The 20,397-nt window shown below is 38.1% G+C and overlaps 1 protein-coding gene across 1 annotated transcript in view; it reads left to right on the plus strand.

Annotated features, from left to right (window-relative positions):
- The first annotated feature begins 10,450 nt into the window (after positions 1 to 10,450).
- SELE (selectin E) overlaps positions 10,451 to 20,397 on the plus strand; it is a 37,508-nt gene continuing 27,561 nt past the window's right edge. The window contains exon 1 of the mRNA XM_074389806.1: positions 10,451 to 10,605. Coding sequence (XP_074245907.1) covers positions 10,597 to 10,605 — 9 coding nt within the window. The 5' untranslated portion in view covers positions 10,451 to 10,596. The remainder of the gene's footprint in view (positions 10,606 to 20,397) is intronic.

Consider the following 20,397-nt stretch of genomic DNA (forward strand, 5'->3'; position numbering starts at 1 on the left):
TAACATGGGGAGAAATGCCAGATGTAGGTGACAGTGGGATGGACGCAGCAAATCACATTGCCATGTGTGTGCCTATGCAACAATCCTACATGATCTGCACATGTACCCCAGAATCTAAAGTACAATTTAAAAAAAATTATTTTTGGTGGGTTCAGCTAGGAGTCAAGCCAAAAGTTCAACTATATTTGGTTATACCAGTGCAAATGTTTGTCCAGTTTCCTGGACAATAGATCAACTGAGATAAAGGGGGCAGCCAAGAAGTACAAAGAATTACACAGAACAGTCAGATTGGAAATGGAATATGCCCCATGTTGGGAACAAAATCATTTTTATCCTAGTAAAAGAACTGACCACTTAATGTCTTAAGTGATCATTTCCTGCCATTATTCATTGAATAGGAAAATGCAATATACGTTCAAACCCCTAAGGGAACCTGAGATTGGGAGAGCATATAAAAGAAGTAAACAGAAAGCCAGGCCGGTGCCCTGGAAACAGACAGAGGAACAGAAGGAGAGATTGACAGTATCAGATGCTGTAGGTTGGCTGAGTAAGATGAATGTCAGTGTATTTGACAATGTGCAGGTCAAGGGTCATATTAATACAGGGCAGTTTTATGGCCAGGCGTGGTGGCTCATCCCTGTAATCCCAGCACTTTGAGGGCCCAAGGTGGGTGGATCACTTGAGGTCAGGAGTTTAAGACCAGCCTGGACAACATGGTGAAACCTCACCTTTACTAAAAACACAAAACAGCCTGGGAGCAGTGGCTCACGCCTGTAATCCCAGCACTTTGGGAGGCCGAGGCAGGCAGATCATTTGAGGTCAGGAGTTCCAGACTAGCCTGACCAACATGGTGAAGTCCAGTCTCTATTAAAAATACAAATAAAATTATCCTGGCATGGCAGCACATGCCTGTAGTTTCAGCTACTTGGGAGGCTGAGGCAGGAGAATTGCTTGAACCCAGGAGGCAGAGGTTGCAGCGAGCCAACATTGTGCCACTGCACTCTAGCCTGGACTTGCTGTTAGAACTGCCTCAGTAATGGTGGTCTGTCTCAGTAATGGCAGACTGCCTTGGTAATGGTGGTCTGTCTCAGTAATGGCAGACTGCCTCGGTAATGGTGGTCTGTCTCAGTAATGGCAGACTGCCTCAGTAATGGCAGACCTCCTCAGTAGTGGTGGACTGCCTTGGTAATGGTGGACACCCTTCTCCCCACCGAGCTGGACTGTCCCGGGTCTAGCTGCACTTGCTGTGAAACTCTCAATCCAGAGCATTTCAGATTCTGGTCTTTGTAGGGGGTGGGACCCATTGAGTCAGATCACCTGGCTCCCTATTTCAGCCTCCTTTTTTTTTAGTTGAATGGGTGGCTCTGTATCCCAGGTGTTCTGAGCACCTGTTGAAATGGCTGCCTGGATTTGTGCGAGTTTTTTTGTGGAGACTAAAACAGCCATGCAGGAAACTAGTGGCACTTTTCAGCCTGGGAATCTCCTGGACTGTGGGCAGTAAAAACTCATTTGGAAATGCTGTGATCATTCACCCTCTGTGTTCTTCTTGCTGCAAACTGCACTCCAGAGCTGTTCCTATTTGGCCATCTTCCTGAATTGTTGATTTGTCCAGCGCCTACAAATATTTTTAAAGCTTTTGATCTATATAAATTACATGACTAACATTGATGTATAAATTTTTCTTTTCCTGAAACATTCACAGTTTAGTATTCTTACAGATTTTGGTTATTTGTGGAAAAAGGCTATTTCCTTATTTGATATTTATTTCTTTGAGAGTTTACGTCTTTGATAATGTTAAACTTTTTCACATCTATATATGAATAGTTTATTTTTTTGTTTGTTTTGAATTGCTTTTAGCAGTTTATTTTTCCTTTGGGAATATTCATTGTTTTCTTACTGTTTTGTAAAGGCTCTTTTTGTATTTATATATAAACATATGTTTGCCATAAATGCTACAATTTTTTTGTGTTTGCTTTTTAACTTTGTTCATAAAAATTCTTGATATATCAATTTTGAAAATCATTATTTCACAAACTTTTCATTTATGGTTACATGGCACATTTATGGTAAAATGTCCCATCAGCCCAGCACTTTGGGAGGCTGAGGTGCTTGAAGGCAGGGGTTCAAAATAAGCCTGGGCAACAAAGCAAGATCCCTGTCTTTACAAAAAACAAGTTGGATGTGGTGGAGCATGCCTGTAGTCCCTGCTACTAGGGGGCTGAGCTGGGAGGATCACTTAGACTCAGGAGTTTGAGGCTGCAGTGAACCATGATCATGCCATTGTACTCTAGGATAGGTGATAGAGCAAGACCCTGTCTCTGAAAAAAAAAAAAATCCCATCAAAAGACTATATAACAAACAATTTATATTTTCTTCAAGTATTTTGAGGTTTCTCTTTTTAAAAAAATTTAAATGTAATTCATCTGGAATTTAATTTAATATAAGATGAAGGCAAGAACCTAATTTTATCTTCCTCCTTTCCTTCCTCCCCTCCAGTGATTAGCTATTTGTCTTAATGCTATCTATACCAATTTCTGCTGATTTGAATTGTGTCATGTTTATCATAACTTAAATCTTCATCATAATTAAGTATAGCTCTGGTCTTTCTATGCTGTTTCATTGCTTTGCTGCCTATTGCTACACTAGTATTAAGTTATTTTCATCAATATACCTTTATAATATAATTTTGTATTTGGCAGGCAAGACTCTTCTTGATCTCTATCCTTTTCAGACCTTTTATTTGGGAGTGGTGGGATGCCATTCACTATTGATACATGCTTATTTTCCCCAGGTAAACTTTATAATTATCTGACAATTTGTAAACAACTTTTAAGGTATTTCATTTGACATTGTATTAAATATATACGTTAATTTGGTGAGAATTGGGACACTCAGAATATTAAATATTATAATCCAGTAATATGGTCTATCTCCCCATACATGTAAGTTTTTTTTTCCTTAATGCCATTATTAACATCATCTTCTAGTTTCTTCACATAGCCTACAAAATCATTAAGTTTATCCCTATGTTTCTTCTATTTTTGTTTTTACGTTGTTAAAGTGAATAGGATTTTTCCCATTATATTTTTAAACTAGTGGTTTCTAGTAAATAGAAAGCTGTTTATTCAGGACATTTCCCTTTTTTTCCTAACCATATCTTCCCTTGGTTTTATGACCCTTCCCTTTCCTGGAATGCCTCAGATCTCACCTAGGGAAGCAGTGCAGAGTAATATGAAAAGCTTTAGTTTAAAATCATGCCTTTGACTCTTGGTTCTGTATCTTAGTAATTGCATGACCTTGAACCAGTTAGTTAACTGGTTCTGAATATCAATGTTTTCTTCTGAAAAATGGAGAACATAAAACCAACCTCATGGGTTTGTTGGGAGGATTAAATGAAATAATATGTGGTACACTTACTAGGTTCTAGTCCCTAGCATGATGCGCATATAAATGCTCAATAAATGTTTGTTGAATAAATACTGTTAATAGAGAGCCACAATCTCCTAAAAGTATACCATGAGTATTTTCCCCTTGTACTTTTTAAGAGAAGAAGGTAACACATTATTAGATAAAAGGTAACTGAGCAAATTTGAATCTGCAACCTGGTGTCATGAATGAACAAACTGGGAAGTAAGAATAAGGAGGCTTCCTATGATGGAGGGGGCTACATAAGTGGAATAATTCCAGGGGACTCAGAAAACTACTAAGCATACCTGTTTCCCAGCCCTTGGCCACAGTGTCTGAAATGCAGTCGAGAGTCTGCTGTTGGGCCAGACAGCATTCTCCCCTTGGGCTCTCTTTGAAAATACAATCACATTTGGACACTAACATAAATCAGTTTATAAAATCACTTTTTTTTTTTCTGGAGAGTTGAGATCCAGGGACTATGATATCTCTGGTGCCTATGGAAAGGGAAGATACAAAAATGGAAAAGGAGGATTCCAAAGATTAATTTTGCTTTCATGACATTTTCCCCTGTGGTTGCCCTGGGCAAGGGAATTCATTTGCAGATGATGAGCTCTCATTTTCAGTTCAGGGTATTTCCTATTAGTCAGTTATCATTATGGCTTATAAATATGTCCATTGTAAGTTTGCTAATTATACATCAATTCCCCAGAGGCTAGTTAGTCCTTGGTAATTTTATGAGTTTAACAATTTCAGGAACAAGGGGTCTAGAGGTAAGGTACAACAGCCATGAGGTTGAAAGGAAAGAGCTAACACCCTGTGTCTTACCATGTTAGTCACTGAAAGCTATTGTCTGATTCCTACGGAAAGTGTCTTCTTAAGTCAAATCTCTGAGAATTGTCTTTCCACCATTGTCTAGACCAGTTAAGTATACTGGCCATTTTCTTGTTATCGACAAGAGTTTTGGAAACAGTAAATCCTAAGAACCCCAGAGAACCTTAAACTTTCTAATAGGAGCTTCAAGTTTTCTGTTTTTCTGTCCTGAATGGAAAGCAATTTTACAAGGTTATTAACTTAAACCAGTGAAGCACCAAAAATGCTTCACTAGAAACATGTCCAATAACAGTGAGCACATTTGAAAATTCTAAGTGAACAATTACATCCAATTATCTAGGGACTCTTCTAGTGTCTTACTTTCCTGTGTCACTGACATCATAGAACAAAAATCTAAACTCTTCTTTTTCCAGTGTTGTTTTATTTCTGCTACCAGCATCCTCTTCTTGGCAAATCAGAAGTCTTCCATCCATCCATTCCTTTACCCATCCATCCATTCATCCCTCTACCCATCCATCCATTCATCTATCCATCCATCCACATCCATCCATCCCTCTACTCATCCATCCATCCATTCATTTATCCATCCATCCACCCATCCATCCATCCATTCATCCATCCATCCATCCATCCATCCATCCACCCATCCATCCATCCATCCATTTATCCATTTATCCAGTCGTTCAGGTGATAAGAATTGAGAACATACATAAGAGCATACTTAAGTGCACCTTACACAGCTGTGTGCTATATTACCTTAGATCTATGCTAAGGTAATATAGTAGTACAAAAAGGAGAATAAGATACAATCCCTGATCTCAGACTATTTACATTTCCCATATAAAGACAAGACATGCTAAGACTCTGTGTCTGTTTCTTTTCACAGAAGTCTCTCAAGAATTGTCTGTATTTGAAGTTTACATGTTCTCATTCTTCATTATCTCCTCTATCTACTCTAATTGTTCTTCTGTCTCACCACCCCACTCAAAGTGCTCATCAAAAAAATCCTCAATATTTCCAAATCCAATGGTCACTCTTTTGTCCTTTTATTGTTTGCCCAGAAGTTAATTGACTGCCTCTTTGCCATCCTTCTTCTCTTGCCTTCTACGATGCTGCATCTCCTGGCTTTCCTCTCCGCCTCATTGGCTGCTCAGTGTTACCTACCTTGCCAGTTTCTATTCCTCTAATAACTATCTAAATGTACACTGGAGTCCTAGATCTTCATTCCCTTTTTACCTTCACTTACTTTGAGTATCTCATCTACTCCCTTGGCTTAAATACTGTGCATATGTCAATGATAAGATTAATTTCCTTGTCCCTACCTTTCTTATTTATTTATTGAGAAAGGGTCTCACTCTGTCACCTAAGCTGTTTTGCAGGCATGAGATCTTGGCTCACTGCAACCTTCATGTCCCATGCTCAAGTGATCCTCCCATCTTAGTCCCCCAAGTTGGACCACAGGCGTGCGCCACCATGCCCAGCTAATATTTTGCATTTTTTGTAGAGACAGGGTTTTGCTATGTTGCCAAGGCTGGTCTCGAATTCCTAAGCTCAACTGATCTGCCTGCCTTGGCCTCCCAAAGTGCTGGGATCACAGGCCTGATGTACCACACCCGACCCTGTCCCTTAACCTTTCAATGAGCTCCACTCACCTGAAATCTCCACTGGGATGTATAATAAGCCTCTCAAAATTAATTTGCAAAATGCAGGCTGTGATTCTGAATCTTCTTTATCTCAATTCACAGCACCCATTCATTCAGTTGCTCAGGTCCAAACCTAGGAACCATTATTAATATACCTCTTTTTTGTACTCATATATGATACATAAACCAATCCTATTATAGACTCTACCCTCAAAGTTGATCTTAAATATGTGCCACTTTTTATTTCCACAGCTACCATCCTAGTCTAAGCTACCATTATGTCTTGTCTTAGTTACCAAAATAACCCCTAACTTAGTTTATTGCTACCTCATTATCATTAATTCTCCAGAATTATCTTTTCTAACCATGCAAAGGTAAGTGGGCTTCCTTCCGATAGCTTTTCACTGCCCATTGCCTTGTTTCATTTTCTTCACAGTAGGTACCATTGTGTGAAATCATCTTGTTAAATGATTTGTTTATATATTTATTATCTACCTCTCCCTCTCTGGAATGTCAGTTCTATGGGATCTGGGATTTTCTGTGTCCTATTCACTGCTGTATCTTTACAGCTTAGAATGGTGTTCTGCACAGAAAGGCTCAAAATATTTGTTCAATGAGTGAATAAATGAAAGATTCTTTAGCAGCTCCTCATTACATTTAAGATAAGGTCCAAGATACTTTACAGGTTTTAGAAGTTGATCCTTGTTGCTTTCTCTGGACTTACTTTCCACCACCAGATTCCTTCTCAACTCTGCTTGGCTTTGAGTATGTACTATTACTTTTTATCATTTCGGGACTTTTGCATGTATTGTTCTTTTCCCCTGGATGAACTTCCTTCTCTGTATCCATCTTTGCCTGGATAAGTCCACCCTCTGTGGTGGTGGTGAAATCTTGCCAAGCTACTTCCCATCAGACCAGGAAGATTGGAGTCCTCATTTAGAAAGTTCAGAGGTCTTCTTGTCTTCTTGGAATTGGATATTTCCATAAATGTCAATACCAATAAAAATGTTGGTGGTTTTGACTGAGACAATGCTGTGACAATTCATAACAAAGGCTTGTTTTAAACCAGCTATCACCATAGCAATCAGAAAATAGTTGTAGTGACTAATATAGTAATAAAAATAAAAAGATTAGTTTAAACAAGGTGTTTCCTATGCAAATTAATGGCTTTTTGTTTCTCGCCCTTCTGCTCCTGGGCCTCTCACATCTTTACTGTGTTTCCTAAGAAATACTCATGTCAGCCGTGTGCAGTGGCTCAAGCCTGTAATCCCAGCACTTTGGGAGGCTGAGGCGGGTGTATCACAAGGTCAAGAGATCGAGACCATCCTGGTGAACTTGGTGAAACCCTGTCTCTACTAAAAATAAAAAAAAATTAGCTGGGCATGATGGCTCGTGCCTGTAATCCTAGCTACTCAGGAGGCTGAGGCAGGAGAATTGTCTGAACCCAGGAAGTGGAGGTTGTGGTGAGCTGAGATCGCGCCATTGCACTCCAGCCTGGGTAACAAGAGCGAAACTCCGTCTCAAAAAATAAAAGTAAAAAAGAAATACTCATGTTTGGGAAGTGGTCTCTAATCACCAAGTTTTGTGACTGTGTTTCTAGGTGAAAGCCAGACATCTGATTAAATTAAATTGGCCAAAATCCTGGCACTTGAGAATGGGGGGGGGCTTGTCATCTATGAAAGACATTCCTTTGTTCAGTTGCTTCAGAAGCCCACTTACCTTTGCATGGTTAGAAAAGATAGTTCTGGAGAGTTAATGATAATGAGGTAGCAATAAACTAAGTTAGGGGTTATTTCAGTAACTAAGACAAGACATAATGGTAGCTTAGACTAGGATGGTAGCTGTGGAAATAAAAAGTGGCACATATTTAAGATCCACTTTGAGGGTAGAGTCTGTAATAGAATTGGTTTATGTATCACATATGAGTACAAAAAAGAGGTATATTAATAATGGTTCCTAGGTTTGAACCTGAGCAACAGAATGAAAACACCGAGGAAGAAAACACCAAGCAAATATGATCATATTTATAAGTTCACTTTGATCTTCCATGCATCTCTCCTGAACTTTCAGACTCAATTACATTCCCCATGGTCTCTGCACTAATACTTCTATCACAAATTAATCACATTATAATTATTTTTCTACTTGCAGATGACCAAATAAAATTTCAAACATATCTATAATCTACATAAAATCAATAATCCTTTTCTAACTAGGCATTTAATAAATATTTGTTGAGTTTGTTGAATGAATAGATTATTGAAGAAAATTTTAAAAAAAACACACAAGATCATATGTAAGACTTATACAGTCAGAAGAACGTCCTGAATGCAGAGGAGGTAAATATCTCTGTGTACTGGAGTAGCCAGGGGAGGCTTTGTAGGAGCATGGCCTTAGAGTCAGAGCCTTTTTCCTACAGGCAAGGAGGAAACATTAAAAAAATTTTTTTTTTGAGACAGAGTCTCACTCTGTCTCCCAGCCTAGACTGCAGTGGTGCGATCTTGGTTCATTGCAACCTCCACCTCCCAGGTTCAAGCGATTTTCCTGCCTCCTGAGTAGCCTCCTGAGTAGCTGGGATTACAGGCATCTGCCACTACAACCAACTTTTTCTATTTTTAGTGGAGACGGAGTTTTACCACATTGGCCAGGCTGGTATTGAACTCCTGAACTCAGGTGATCCACCTGCCTCGGCCTTTGGGATTATAGCCACCATGCCCAGCCAAAAATGTTTAATTGTACAAATAATATGCTGTACATTCTATTTAAGGAACACTTATTTTGTCATGGAATGCAGGATGTGTTGGAAGGAGGAAGGAAGGAGCTTACGTTTAAGCAAGGGGCTTTGGAAGGAGTATTGGGATGAGAAGGACAGCAGGCAATAATTCACTAATCCTTCACTTAAAAGCATAAACATACCTGACTTCCTGGTGATTTTCATGGACTCCTCACCCTATTATTTATCATATGCCTAGAGTCTCAAACATCCTTTATCATTTTAAAGCCTAAACTTCAGAATCCTTCACATTAGGGCATTCCCTTCCTTGTTTCCTTTTTTCTTCCTTCCCCACTTTCTTCCTTCCTTTCTATTGAAGTATAATAGATATACAATCAACTGATCATTTTGTAAGTGTACAACGTGACGTTTTGACGTATGTATACACCTATGAAGCCATGCCACAGACAAGATAATGGACATATCCATCACACTTGAAGGTTTGCTGTATCCCCTTTATAATCCAGTTGTCTTTACTCATATACGCTACAATATCTGCCCCCAAATCAGTAGGCAAAGTTGTTTTGCTTTTTGTTACTATAGGTTAGTCCTTGTTTTCTAGAATTTCAATATAACTGGGATTATTCAGTACGCATTACTTTAGTCTGACTTTTTTCATTCACTCTGATTTTTTTGAGGTTCATCCTTGTTATGCATTTATTCCTTATTTATTTCTTTTTATCACTGTGTAGTATTTCACTTTTGGATACTGTACAATTTGTTTATGTATTCACTTATTGAAGGACATTTAGGTTGTTTTCAGTTTGTGGCTATTACAAATAAGGCTGCTATAACCATTCACTGTATCAATATATACATTTGCTGTATTGATATATATAAAAAGAGGTTTATTTTATTATATTAGGTCATGTCACTATAAGGCCTGGCAAATCTTTAGGCAGGCTGGCTGACTGGAAACTCAGGCAGGAGTTGAGACTGTAGTCTTGAGGCAGAATTTCCGTCTGTCTGGGAAACCTTACTTTTTGCTCTTAAGGCCTTCAACTGATTGGATGAAGCTTACCTGCACTATCAAGAGCAATCTCCTTTACTTTAAGTCAACAGATTGTAGCTGTTAACCACATCTACAAAGTACCTTCACAGAAGCACCTAGATTGGTGTTTGATTCAGTAACTGGGTATAATAGCCTAACCAAGTTGACCTACAAGACTAACCATCACCTTTAGATACAACTGTGTATGGGACACGTTCTCATTTCTCTTGTGTAAAGACTTAGGAAGAAAGTGGCTGGGCTGCATGGTGGGTCCATGTTTAACTTTCTACAAACTGGTAAAATGGTTTTCTAAGGTAGATGCTTCATTTTACATTCCTGCTAGCAGTGTATTAGAGTTCTAGTTCCTCTAAATCCTCTTTATACCTTGGCTTTGAGAAAACAGCAAGTGTGCCTGACGAAGAATGGGAAAAGAGTGGAGAGTGATTTATCAGGCAGGGGCTGGAGTGGGGATTGGTGCTAAAGCTCACTCAAGCTCCTTTAGCAATAATACATGTTAAATAATATATTTTGTTTGGAATTTGGGTTGAGTTTTAAATGAGCCTGGCTTTGGTATATCACAATGTTTTCCAACCCTCACTATAGCCTTTGTTTATCTGCTTGTTGTAGTTATGAACTAGGATTGTTTTCTGCCCACTTCTGTCTGTTGATTGGTGAAAAAATATCTGATGACTTTTGTAATAGTTCAGGTTAGGGCAAAGGCCATGTTTGCCAGCAGCCTCAGCTTATTCCAGTAAAAAGAGGGGAGTGGGGATTCTTGGTCCGGTTTGTTTGTTTCTTCTCTGCTCTCAGCTCTGTTCTTAACTCTTCCCCTAGGTTGGAGTATAATAGCACAATCGATCATAGGTCATTGCAGCCTTGAAATCCTGGGCTCAAGTAAGCCTCTCACCTCAGTTTCGTGGGTAGCTGGGATTAAAGGTGCAAGCCACAGCATGAAGTTGGTGAGTTTCTTTTTTCTCAAAAATTAATTTATCCATTTTTCTCTTTGAGAATGAACACACATTGTTATCCAAAGTTTCCTCTTAGCTAGTCCAAGAGGCTGTGTTTCTGGAAGAACAGATCTTAAAGTTGCTGATACCATGATATAGGGAAGAACCCTTCCCTGTTTTCAGTGCTGCTTGCCTTTCCTATTTGATTTCTTTTTCTCATTTCAATTAGGAAGGGGGAGGGAATTTCTCTGAGCTTATACTTACACGATTACAATTTTCAGTAGTCTTATGGCAGATATTAATAAAGCTATCCATTAAGTAAACTCATCAACTTTATGACATTAACTTTTTGATATGTAGTATATCTATTATTTTTCAAACTTTTTATTTTTAAATAATTACAGATTCACAGGAAATTTCAAAATACATACCAAATATTCTGTGTTCCCTTCACCCAGTTTCCCTCTATGGTAATATTTTGTATAACTGCAGTCTGATGGTGAAACTAGGGTATGGATGTTAGCACAATGGGCAGAGGTTCTTGACATGCCACATTTTATATGCTCTTGTGTATATGTGTGTGTAGACCCAAGCAATTTTATCACATGTAGTTTCCTGTAATCACAACCACAACCAAGATATAGAATCCTTCAACCACAAGGCACTTTTGTGCTACCCCTTTCTATTTACACCTTACCCTTTCCTTACTCCCCATCCCAAAGCACAGCACCCACTGATCTGTTCTCCATCCCTACGATTTTGCTATTTTTAAAATATTAAGTAAATAAAATTGTACAGTATTTACTATTTTGAGATGGGCTCTTTTTTTCCCCACTCATCATTAATTCCTTTGAAATTCACTTGTGTTATTGCGTGTATCAATAGTTCTTTTCTCTTTATTGGTAAGTAGCTTTCCACTGTATGGATACACCACAGCTTGCCTAAGCATTCACTCAATGAAGACGTTTTAGTTGTTTCCGGACTTTTATGAATAATGCTTCTATGAACGTTCATGTATAGGTTTTTGTGTAAAAAGATGCTTTTTTTTTTTTTTTCATTTATCTGGGACAAATGCTCAAGGGCACAATTGCTGGATTGTAAGTACATGTTTAGTTTTCTAAGAAACTGCCAAACAGTTTTCCAGAATGCCCATACCTTTTCACAGTCCCAACAGCTTTTGGTCATGCCTCTCTCCTAAGCTCTGGAATATTTGCTTCCAACTGCCTATTGGGTAAATGTACATGGATGTCTCACATCCGGGAACTCAGGTTGTTAAAACTTGAGCTCATTATTTTCCCCTAGACACCACTTATTTCTCCTTTATTTTCTGTCTTTATTAATGAAAGTGCTTACTACCTAAGCTGGACACTGAGTCCCACCATGTATTCCTCTCTCTCTCACCTATTCCCACGTTTAATTCATCATTTGGATTGGTCCATTTGATCTCCCTTTTTCTCAAATAGAGGAGAAGACAGATCATCAACCAGCAGTTGTGACTATTTACATATTCACATAAGGATTTCCCTACTTGGGGTATTTTTGTCAAATTGAGACCAGGCATTTTGGAGTTATTAAGTGTAGCAATTGCTTAAAGCATAGAGAAGTGAAACAGAATAGCTTGTCACATATAAGCAGCCCTAAATTGCCAAGTAAACTCAAATCTCTCTATGGAGTAGCAGATTGCAAAACACAGACCTATTCCAGGGAAAGTTCTGGCCTTGGGTCTGTGTAGAAAGTGCAAATGAATTCTAATGTATTTATAAAACAACCTATTTTACCAGAGCGGACACTCAATCAATCTTATATAGCAGAGTCTGCTGGCTTGGAGCCACTGTTAGTTGTACTATTTTATAGAGTAGTCCCTAAAAGTCATCTAAGGGTCAAGTTAACAATAATCGTGCCTTAGTGTCTTCATCACTAAGAAATCTTAGCTACTAGGATTTTTGAAGAAAATTTTCAAGTTCTTTGTGAGATAAGCTAGAGCATGCTTGTTCCTGGTCAGAACTTTGGTCATTCAATAGAATTTGGGGGCCATTACCCACTATTGTTACTAACTACACTTAACTAGGTATGCCAGCTTAATGACTCCAGACCCCAAACTAGGTTTTTCTGGTCAGAAGAACAAATTATCTATGAATAAAATTCTCAGAGACATGACATAATACTCATGAAATTATATTCTGAAGTAAAGGTCCTGCCAGTACTGAGAAGTAATATAAGGAAATGGGCAATCCAGAGGCAGGTGCCAATCCTTTTATTGGCTCCCTGGAGACCACTTCTTCCTGTCTTTCCTTCCAATTGGATAGCCAATTCTACTTCAAGTGGAATATCAGCCACTGGCCATTTTGCTATTAGTATAAATGTTTATTAAGTTGTTTGTGTTTAAAGAATCACTAATACCATGTCCCTAGGGACTTAGTGGTGTGACTGCTTGGCATAACTGTAGGTGAGGAAGCCAACCCAGCTTCCTAACAATAGGGAATATGTTCAGGAAATTCCCCATTTAAGCTCCTTTCCAACTGGCTTTCTTTAGCTAGTGCTGTAGGAAGTTAGAGTCCTTGGAAGTCAAAGCAATGGACACTTATTTCCTTCACTATGATCCAGGTTCCATCAGGTTACTGTGACTGTCATTGATAGCCTCCAAGAGAAAAAAACTCACAAGAATCACCTGAGACACACGGGAAAGAGATGTCGATCTCCTACCGCTTGTTTCCTCACTTGAAGCGCAACCCATTTTCAACCATCTTTTCTTTCGATCTTTGACTTTTCTATGCACACAGCTGACATATGCTGGGCCTAAGAAAGGGAAGCTGCAGTACTGGACATGCTAGTTTGCTAGAGATCCAGCTAATCTTCTGTGAAGTTTGTCCAGTGGAGACCAAATATCTGCAAAATGGTCAGGAAAGAACTCATTCTCTTTCTCTCTGTATATTCTGTCTGATTGGCTTTCCGTTGCATAAGTAATAAACTACTGCAAATTTAACGGCAAACAATAAAAATTTATTATCTTATATTTCCATAGGTCAGAAGTCTGAAACAGGTCTCACCTGGCTAAAATCAAGGCATCACAGAGCTGTGTTCCTTTCTGGAGGTTCTAGGGGAGAATCTATTACTTTGCTCATTTGAGTGGTTGGCAGAATCCAATTCCTTGTGGTTGTAGGATTGCTTTCTAGCTGGCTGTCAGACAAGGGCTTTTTTCTATTTCTTAAAGCCACCCATATTCCTTGTTTTGTGGCCTAGTTCTTCTATTTCTGAAGCCAGCAACAGTGGGCAGAGTCATTTTCATACTTTGTGTCTCTTTTCTTTTTACTCTGTTGAATCTCTCTGTAACCCAGCTGGGAAAGGTTTTCAGTTTTCAAGGTCTCATGTGATTAGACTGGCCCATGTGGTTAATTCAGGATAAATCTTACAATCTAAACATCTGAATTCTTAATCACATTAGCAAAGTCCCTTTTGATGTGAAATGTAACATATTCACAAGTTCTGGGGATCAGCATTTGAGCATCTTTGGGTATCCATGATCTGTCTACCATATTATGTATAGAAATAGTATTCATGTATGCATGTATTCAACAAGCATTTATTGAGTGCCTACTATAAACAAGACAATTTGTAAGACATTGGATGGACGTTCTGTTCTATCTCACTTGAAAACAGTGAGAGGTGATAAAGAGTTTGTGCATTGAATAAATCTACTGATTGAATTTTCTCTTGAGCCACCCAATGTCCATATGGAGAAAAGGCCTGGGAGGGAAATGACAACATAGGATTCATTTCATTTTTCACAGCTAGGGGCTGGGCACAAAATGCAAAATTAATGGTATGGAAGTGCTGCTGTAGTGGTCCTCTTAACTGAGAAAGAATCAATTCATATAACAATATATAAGGGCTTTTGACATGTGTCATGGTATTATGCTAATATATATGGTTAACATAAATATGATTATTGCTCTATAAAAGCTTGCAAATTAGCTCACGAGGTGTGGTATTTCAAATAGGTAACAATCAGAGCAACATTTTATTCCAGCACTTTGGAAGGCCGAGGCGGGTGGATCACTCAAGGTCAGGAGTGAGACCAGCCTGACCAACATGGTAAAACTGCATCTCTACTAAAAATCCAAAAAGTAGCTAGGCATGGTGGCAGGAACCTGTAATTCCAGCAACTTGGGAGGATGAGGTGGGATAATTGCTTGAACTTGAAAGGTGGAGGTTGCAGTGAGCCAAGATTGTACCACTGCACCAGCCTGGGTGACAGAGTGACAGACTCCATCTAAAAAAAAAAAAAGTCATGCTTCATACCACAGGGAGCCTGATAAGGCACAGCCAGTGTGAGCTGGGCCTTAAATGTACCAGCAGCAGGGATTTGGGAGATTGTCAGAGTTCATGTGGCAGGAAGATCAGAGTTAAAAACATCAAGTGTGGACAAGGTCCTTCATTAAATGATGGACTACAAATAAAGGACAGAACTGTCCTTGTATATCTTTTCTCCATTATCTGTCATATTATTTCCTTCAAAAAGAATACCTAGGAAAAGTTAGATCAAAATGCTATTGCTGAAAACATTGACAACACCAAATGCTGGTGAATACATGGAGCAACGGGAACTCTTTCACTGCTGGTGAGAATGCAAAACAGTACATCCACTTAGGAAGAGTGGAGCACTTTCTTACAACACTAAACATACTCTTAACATAAAATCCGGCAATTGTACACCTAGGAATGTAGCCAAAGAAGCTGAAAATATTCATTCACACAAAAACATGTACATAGATGTTTATAGCAGCTTTACTTATGATTGCCCACTCTTGGAAGCAACCAAGGTGTTCTTTGATAGGTGAATGAACAAATAAACTGTGGTGTATCTAGACAATGGAATATTATTCAATGCTATAAATATTGAGCTATGAAGCCTTGAAAAGACTTAGAAGAACATTAAATGCATATTACTAAGTGAAAGAAACCAGTTTGAAAATCCTACATACTGTATATTGAAACTGCATGACATTCAGGAAAAGGCAAAACAACAGAGACAGGAAAATTAATACTAGTTGTCAGGGATTAATGGGGAAGGAGTGATGAACAGGCAGAACACCAAGGATTTTTAGGGCAGTGAAACTATTCTTTATGATACTATAATGGTGAATACATACCACTATATATTTGTCAAAAGTCATAGAATGTACAACACTAAGAGACATCCTTAATATAAACTATGGATTTTGGATGATAACGATACATCATTGTAGATTCATCAGTTATAATAAACATACCACTCTGGTGCAGGACGCTAATACTGGGGGAGGCTATCTGTGTGTGGGAGTAGGGAGTGGTAGATGGTAACTCTCTGTACATTCTGTTCAATTTTGATTTGTACATAAAATGGGTCTAAAAAATAAAATACTGTTTCTATAATTTTTAAAATGCTGTTTTAATTTCTGCCTTCATTTCATTGTTTATCCAGTCAACATTCAAGAGCCACTTGTTCAGTTTCCATGAAGTTGTGTGGTTCTGAGTTAGTTTCTTAATCCTGAGTTCTAATTTGATTGCACTGCAGTCTGAGATACTGTTTGTTATGATTTCTGTTCTTTTGTGTTTGCTGAGGAATGATTTATTTCCAATTATGTGATCAATTTTAGAGCAGGTGTGATGTGGTGCTGAGAAGAATGTATATTCTGTGGATTTGGGGTGGAGAGTTCTGTAGATGTCTATTAGGTTTGTTTGGTCCAGATCTGAGTTCAAGTCCTGGATATCCTTGTTAATTTTGTGTCTTGTTGATCTAATTTTGACAGTGGAGTGTTAAAGTCTCTTTGTAAACAACATTTTAAAAATGCAGTTTCTATAATTTTTTGAGTAGCTATTTTGTGCCAGTCACTATGCAAGACTATGTTAGTTATCATTTGTCCTCACAGAAATCCTATAAAAGGGTGTCATTATTTTTGTTGTACAAATGGGAAACCTTTTATATGTGGAGATTAGGTGACTCTCTTAAGGCTACCTAGCTGGTATGGTATGGCTGTGTCCCCACCCAAATCTCATCTTGAATTGTAGTTCACATAATCCCCACCTGTTGGTCAGGATGGACTCGATTTCTTGACCTTGTGATCTGCCCACCTCAGACTCCCAAAGTGTTGGGATTACAGGCATGAGCCACCATGCCTGGCTGAATTTCAGTTTTCATGATCCTCATGTGTTGTGGAGAAACCTGGTAGGAGGTAATTTAAACATGAGGGTACTTAATCTCATGCTGTTCTTGGGATAGAGAGTCAGTTCTCATGAGATCATATGATTTTATAAGGGGCTTTCCCTTCTTTGCTTGGAACTTCTCCTTGCTGCCACCATGCTCGTAAGTTTCCTAAGACCTCCTCAGCCATGCTGAACTGTGATTCAATTAAACCTCTTTTTCTTATACATTACCCCATCTCCCAGTCTTGGTTATGCCTTGATTAGCAGAATGAGAAAGGAGTAATACATCAGTTAATAAGTTAGAATCTGGGATTCTAACCTTGATTATCTGGCTCTAAAGTCCAGCACTATTTACTACAACATTGTTTACTAATAAACAATATTTTCTTTTTATAAATGCAGTTGGGGATATTGTATTTAATAATATGGTGGATACTATATAACATAAGCCAAGTTAATAAAAACATATGCTTATATGAACATTTTAGGTGGTTTATTTCTATGACCTAGATGTACCATAGTTTAGATAGTTTCTGATTTTTAAAATTTTTGCTATGAAAAACAATACCATGGTGAATAACTTTTTGTCTGTATACCTACATGGGCATTTCTGAAGAAAGAAATGGAATTGCTGGGTCAACGGTAAAATTCTCATAGCTATTGACAAAAGTTCTTTCATTGTAAATAATCTTTACTCATACTAATATTTCACAACTTATCTCTTCATTTGAACAATTCACCCGTTATCACAAAACTTGCAAGATCTCCATTTTGATTTCCTCATTCACCTATGTGTTAGTACTGTTAGTGGCCAACACATGCCTAGGAAAATTCTGTCACACATGCAGTATTTGATGAAAAATGTGTATTCTTCCAACCCTCAATAAGTTTCTTCAATTTAGATGTACACGAAAAGAATATAAGTAGTTTTTGAATATATAATTTAAGCATGTGGATGTCATAGACTATACAAAGCTTACGTTTAACTATGTAAAATTTGTCATTTCCTGAGAGTTTGTTGGTGGAGGAAAGTGATGAGAAAAATAGGATTTAAGTCATATTTGAAGATAAAGCCTTTTAATTTCACACTCTCTAAACCTGGGAGTTAGATGAAACAGTTCTGTTATCATATCTCAGAATAACTTTACCAACATAATGATACTAGCAACTCACGCATGTTTAGTTTATAAAGTATACAAAAGACTTGCGACCCAAGCGGAATATAGATTAGTCTTCTCATTCTACAAATGAAGAATGTTGTCTGAGCTTCAGAGAACACAAGTGTTTTGTCCAGGGTCACTTTATAAGTGACAGAACAGGGACTTAAATTTAGGTCTACATTCTAGTTTGAACTGATAAGAAAGACAGAAGGCAGATTAAACAGCATCATGAATGACTAAGAGCAAACTTGGTTCTCTTTCTTCTGCCTCCATCCATGTAAGGATAAGCAGAGTACAGCAGAACAGGGAAACGTGGGTGGAAAGGTGTTAGCAAGAAGCTGCTTCTTACTTCGCTGCTCTTGAATTCTCAGCTCACTCTCTGCTCAGTAATTATCTCCCCCAAGATCTTCTCCCCTAGGTATTGGTGCTGCCACCTTTACGGTGGACCTCTAGGGGAGCACTGATCCCTCCCTATTTAGGGGTGAGAGAAAAAGTCCCTAATGATTTATTAATTATGTTCCATGTGCCAATTACTAGGCTAGATTCTTTAATTTTATATTGCCTCATTGAGACTGAATTTTTTTTTTTTTTTTTTTTTTTTTGAGACGGAGTTTCGCTCTTGTTACCCAGGCTGGAGTGCAATGGCGCGATCTCGGCTCACCGCAACCTCCGCCTCCTGGGTTCAAGCAATTCTCCTGCCTCAGCCTCCCTAGTAGCTGGGATTACAGGCACACACCACCATGCCCAGCTAATTTTTTGTATCTTTAGTAGAGACGGGGTTTCACCTTGTTGACCAGGATGGTCTCGATCTCTTGACCTCGTGATCCACCCGCCTCGGCCTCCCAAAGTGCTGGGATTACAGGCTTGAGCCACCGGCCTGAGACTGAAATTATTAATAGCATTCCCTTTTTACACATGAGGAAATTGCCAAAACTATACTAAGAACAGAATAATCAAACACATCTCTTTTTTCCATGAAGTGGCAAAGATGAGTGGCAAGTTCTTTTGAATTATAAAGTTAAAGTTGAAATAATGTATCAAAATGTAAAAGGAAAAAATTAAAACAGCAAAAGGAGCCATAATTCTATCAGTCTAATTTTTCTTGTACCATTTTATCCTTATATGCACATATTTTTTGTTAAGTTGCATTTGGAGTATATGTAAGCTTTGTGTTCAGGTTTTCAAATTTAGTCTCATAACTATCTTCTATATTCTCATAATCTCCACAATGAATATTTCAATGTCTGCTTTGTAAGTGATTCCCCTAATGGACATTTAGGTTGTTTCCAGTGTTCGGTTGCCCAAATCAAATTGCTATGTTTTGTGCTAATAGTGTTTTGTTCTATTAAGTTATTTCCTTAGAATAAACTCTCAAGAGTCATATTGTTAAATAAAAGATTGTAAACATTTTTATAGCCTTGCCACATGATACCACATTACTAGGCAAAAGGGCTATGTGAACCTGAGTGACATACATGAGTAACTTTTGAGTTAGACATTTTCAAAGGAAACCATGCTGTTTTCTATTTATGTCAATATAATGCATTGGAAACTCTGAATGGCCCTCCAACCTAAAGTAATCAAAATATTGAATAAAAGATAAAAATCATCTTAAGTAAATGTCTCAGCTGACAAGAAAGTAAGAAATCTTAAAATCTAAAATAAATTAAAACCAACAATTCTGATTAGTAAGTGAGAAAGCTGCCTTTACCCTGGGTCTGTTGAATGCAAAAGAATACAACATTAATGATGCTGCTTCCTTCCTGGTGCATCATATTAGGAGACAAATGACTCAGTAAGATCCATGATTGGTGATATTAAATTTGATAACCAGATTAAGATGGTTTCTGCCAGATTTCTTCATTGTAAAAGCACCATTTTCCATTTGTAATTGATAAGTTATCTTTAGGGTGACACCTTGAGACCGTATGAATGTCTTGTTCTCCAACCAGTTTCATGTAATAGTAATACCTCCATTAATAATACTTGCCTGAATTGATTATTACAGTGGTGTTCTGCACAGTGATGCTTCTCTAATCCTATCATTTCTTCTATAATTACTCTTTGATGTTCTGAAAATAAGAGTTTCCCCTCTCTTCCCCCTCTGTGGGCTATGGATTATTTCTTGTTTTAAGTTTTAGAGTCTATTATTCTTATCATTTTTTTTTTTGATGCTCAATTGTCCTAAATGTGGCCAGTGAAGATTCAAGTTGCCTTGTGTGTCTTTGTGACATGTTCCCATGTTTTTGAGCATGTTCTTATTTCTGATTCAGCAAGAAATTCCAGGCTAACTTTGTACTTGACCTAACCCAGACCTAGAATCGGTTTTTTTTTTTTCTCCAGGAAGACACTGTTCCTTTTAATGGATAATGGCATTTGGAAACTATGTTCTGAGAAAGAGGTGTCCTCGTGTCTATTAAGATATGATTGAATCTAGGCCTTTTCATGAACAGAGCTAGGA

The sequence above is a fragment of the Saimiri boliviensis genome, chromosome 19, assembly GCF_048565385.1.
Source record: "Saimiri boliviensis isolate mSaiBol1 chromosome 19, mSaiBol1.pri, whole genome shotgun sequence".
In the NCBI taxonomy this organism is placed as follows: domain Eukaryota; kingdom Metazoa; phylum Chordata; class Mammalia; order Primates; family Cebidae; genus Saimiri; species Saimiri boliviensis.